The sequence below is a fragment of the Acinonyx jubatus genome, chromosome D4, assembly GCF_027475565.1.
Source record: "Acinonyx jubatus isolate Ajub_Pintada_27869175 chromosome D4, VMU_Ajub_asm_v1.0, whole genome shotgun sequence".
Lineage (NCBI taxonomy): Eukaryota > Metazoa > Chordata > Mammalia > Carnivora > Felidae > Acinonyx > Acinonyx jubatus.
Genome location: NC_069391.1, coordinates 12801309 through 12804548, shown reverse-complemented (window position 1 = coordinate 12804548; position 3240 = coordinate 12801309). Strand labels below are relative to the sequence as shown.

Sequence of the window (3240 nt, the reverse complement as noted above, 5' to 3'; positions counted from 1 at the left end):
TAGCTCAATTCCAGTCTGATATATAAAACGGCTTTGTACTACCCTTCTCCAGTGAGGGTGGATGTCACCTTTCAATAACTCTGACATTTGAGTTTCTTTCCTTATAGTGTGTTAGGAATTACTTTCCCCAGTCTTACAAATATTGTGTCTAGTTCTGTCTTCAAAAGCTACTCAGGGTAAACCTCATTACAGAGAAATATTTTTCTCATCTTAGAAAATAGATCGATAGATAGTAATGATGTCAGAAATATAGATACTTCCAGGGTGAATGACACCAAAAAGATGCTCAGAAGAGGCCATGGACCAAAAGCTGTCAGAGGAACAAAGGGAAGGAAGCCAGGGAAGACACAAAAAAGTAAAGGTCAGTTCCACTGCACGTGGCTGGTCACCTGGAACATTGGACCTAAGTCGTTAAGTCAACCAGGTCCTGAGGGCCAACTCTTGATTCTATCCTGTGTTCAGGACCCAAGACACTGCCAAGAGAGATTCCAAAAAAGGAGGAGACATTATATATTCTCTGTCTTGCATGCAAAAACTGTCTCTGCTGTTGGGGAGTTCCTAATCTTACAGGGAAGACAAAATGCACACACACAATATCACCTTAAGTAATTTCAGGGACGTTGAAATTGCTGAAAATTGAGTAACTAATTGAAGACGTTTCTTTTTTTAAGTTTTTATTTAAATTCCAGTTAACATACAGTGTAATATTTGTTTCAGGTGTACAACATAGTGATTCAGCACTTCCATAGTGATTCATCACAAGAGCACTCCTTAGTCCCCATCACCTATTTAACCCATTCCCCACCAACCCCCCTCTTGTAACCATCAGTTTGTTCTCTATAGTTAAAAGTCTGTTTCTTGGTTTGTCTTTCTCTCTTTTTCTATTTTTCTTTTTGCTTGTTTGTTGTGTTTCTTAAATTCCACCTATGAGTGAAATCATATGGTATCTTTCTCTGACTGACTTCTTTCACTTAGCATTATACTATCTAGCTGCATCCACATCATTGCAAATGGCAAGAGTTCATTCTTTTTTATGGCTGAGTAATATTCCATTGTATGTATGTACCATATCCAATTGAAGATGTTTCTTAAATTACATAAGGATACTGGGAGCTCAGGTTTTTTTGTTAAATGTTTATTTATTTATTTTAAGATATACAGACACACACACACACACAAACACACACACACAGAAAGAGAGACAGAGAGAGAGAGGGAATCCCAAGCAGGCTCCAAACTGTGAGCACAGAGCTTGACATAGGGCTCGATCTCACAAATGGTGAGATCACGACCTGAGCCGAGATCAAGTCAGACGCTTAACTGACTGAGCCACTCAGGCACCCTGGGAATTCAGAGTTATTGACAAGGAGAAATCTAGTCAAGAAAAATTAGTGAGAAATTTTTAGTTGCACTTGGAAGGAGTGGATAGGAAAAGGGAATGGGAGTAAGAGAATGAGAAATGGGTGCAAAGACCCTGGGTCAGTTAGGTGGCCCTAATGAGGTGGCTTTGATTGGTGGGTATATGATAAGATATATTATTATTATTATTACTATTATTATACTGTAAGATAAATATAAAATATTATGAATATATAAGACTTGGTATATAATATTCTAGTCTGGTCACTTATACAATTTCCCACGAACACTCAGTTTAGGTATGCTAACTTCTAGCAGCTTGGTATGTAGACCAGGAATCAGCAGAAATGAAGGCTCAAAGAAGACCTGCTTCTGAGTGTGCTCACAAAAGTGCTGCCTGGGACCTCCTGCCCATCAGCTTCCTCAAGCCTTGCTTCATGTCTTTGTTCCTCAGACTATAGATAAAAGGGTTCAGCATGGAGGACAGAACTGTATAGATGACTGTTGCCACCCTGTCCTTGATGGTATAGCTAGACAGGGGTAGGAAATAAACATAAATAATGCTTCCATAAAAGAGGGTCACCATGGTGAGGTGGGAGCCACAGGTAGAGAAAGCTTTACGCTTCCCCGCAGCTGAAGGGATCTTAAGAACAGCAATGAGGATCCGGACATAAGAGATGACAACACACATAAAGGGGGTCACCAGGGTTATCAATCCTTCTGTGTTAATTACAATTTCATTGACAAATGTGGGGGAGCAGGACAATTTCAGCAGAGGGTTGATGTCACAGAGGAAGTGGGGGATAACATTGGAGTCACAGAAGGTGAGACGGTTTATCAGAAGAACTAGTAACAGGGAATGGAGGTCAGAGATGGAGCAGGAGAAAGCCAGCAGCAGGACGCAGCGGCGGTGGCTCATGGTGGTGACATAGTGGAATGGGTCACAGATGGCCACAAAGCGGTCAATGGCCATGGCAGCCAGGAGATAACTTTCTGTGTTGGCAAAAGCCAAGAAGAAATACATCTGGGTCATACACTCAGCGTAGGAGATGGACTTCTTCTCTGACAGGAAGTTCACCAGCATCTTGGGAATGATGGTTGTTGTGTAGCAAACATCAATGAAGGATAAGATGCTGAGGAAAAAATACATAGGTGTCTGGAGTTGAGTGTCAGAGCGGATGGCCAGGATGATGAGCAGGTTTCCTACCAGAGTGACCATGTACATGATGAAGAACAGGGCAAAAAGTGGCTTCTGGTCCTCAGGCCGGGAGGACAGTCCCAGGAGGATGAACTCAGAGACACTGCCGGTTTGATTGACCGTCTCCATAATCCTGCATGTACCAGTGAATATGGAAAATTCCAGAACTTTCAATTCAACAAGTTCCAATTTATTCCTATCTCCCCAAGAATTCCTATAAATTGCCCATGATTCTGTCTTCCTTCCCTTCCACAAAAAGGAGTTGAACAATACAAAAGTTTAACCTGTGTTAAATGCAGGGACATCAGAGAAAGGATTTCCTTTCAGAAAGAATCCTTGGTGGACCTCAGTGATGCATGTTTCTCTAGCTCCCCATAAATGCTTATTCAGATATGTCAGGTTGAGGTTCATCTCTCTACCCTCCTTGCAAACAAAACAAAGTAAATAAACGACAACAAAAAACCCCAAATACCTAAGTGAAACAGGTAAATATGAATGCTGACATAGGCGCACAGTGTTTATAGTCAACATTTCAGAGACAACATTTCATTAAAAGCTGGCAAAAAAAACCCTCTATTATATGTGAACCTATTTATTAGAACACTCTTAGACACTGGGGGTTTATGGCTTCACAATTATTCAACACCGTTGCATTAAATGCTCACTGGGAACTCAATTGCTTA

At 41.0% G+C, this 3240-nt stretch overlaps 1 protein-coding gene across 1 annotated transcript; it reads right to left on the bottom strand.

Annotated features, from left to right (window-relative positions):
* Window positions 1–516: 516 nt before the first annotated feature.
* On the bottom strand, window positions 517–2901 carry LOC106986611 (olfactory receptor 1L1-like). Its single transcript, XM_015084783.3, has one exon. The coding sequence runs from the start codon at window positions 2684–2686 to the stop codon at window positions 1742–1744; it is 945 nt and encodes a 314-aa protein (XP_014940269.2). The 5' UTR covers window positions 2687–2901; the 3' UTR covers window positions 517–1741.
* Window positions 2902–3240: the final 339 nt, after the last annotated feature.

Bases quoted from the DNA above. Each gene is read 5' to 3' on its own strand.
- LOC106986611 (XM_015084783.3), bottom strand. From the start codon at position 2,686: ATGGAGACGGTCAATCAAACCGGCAGTGTCTCTGAGTTCATCCTCCTG.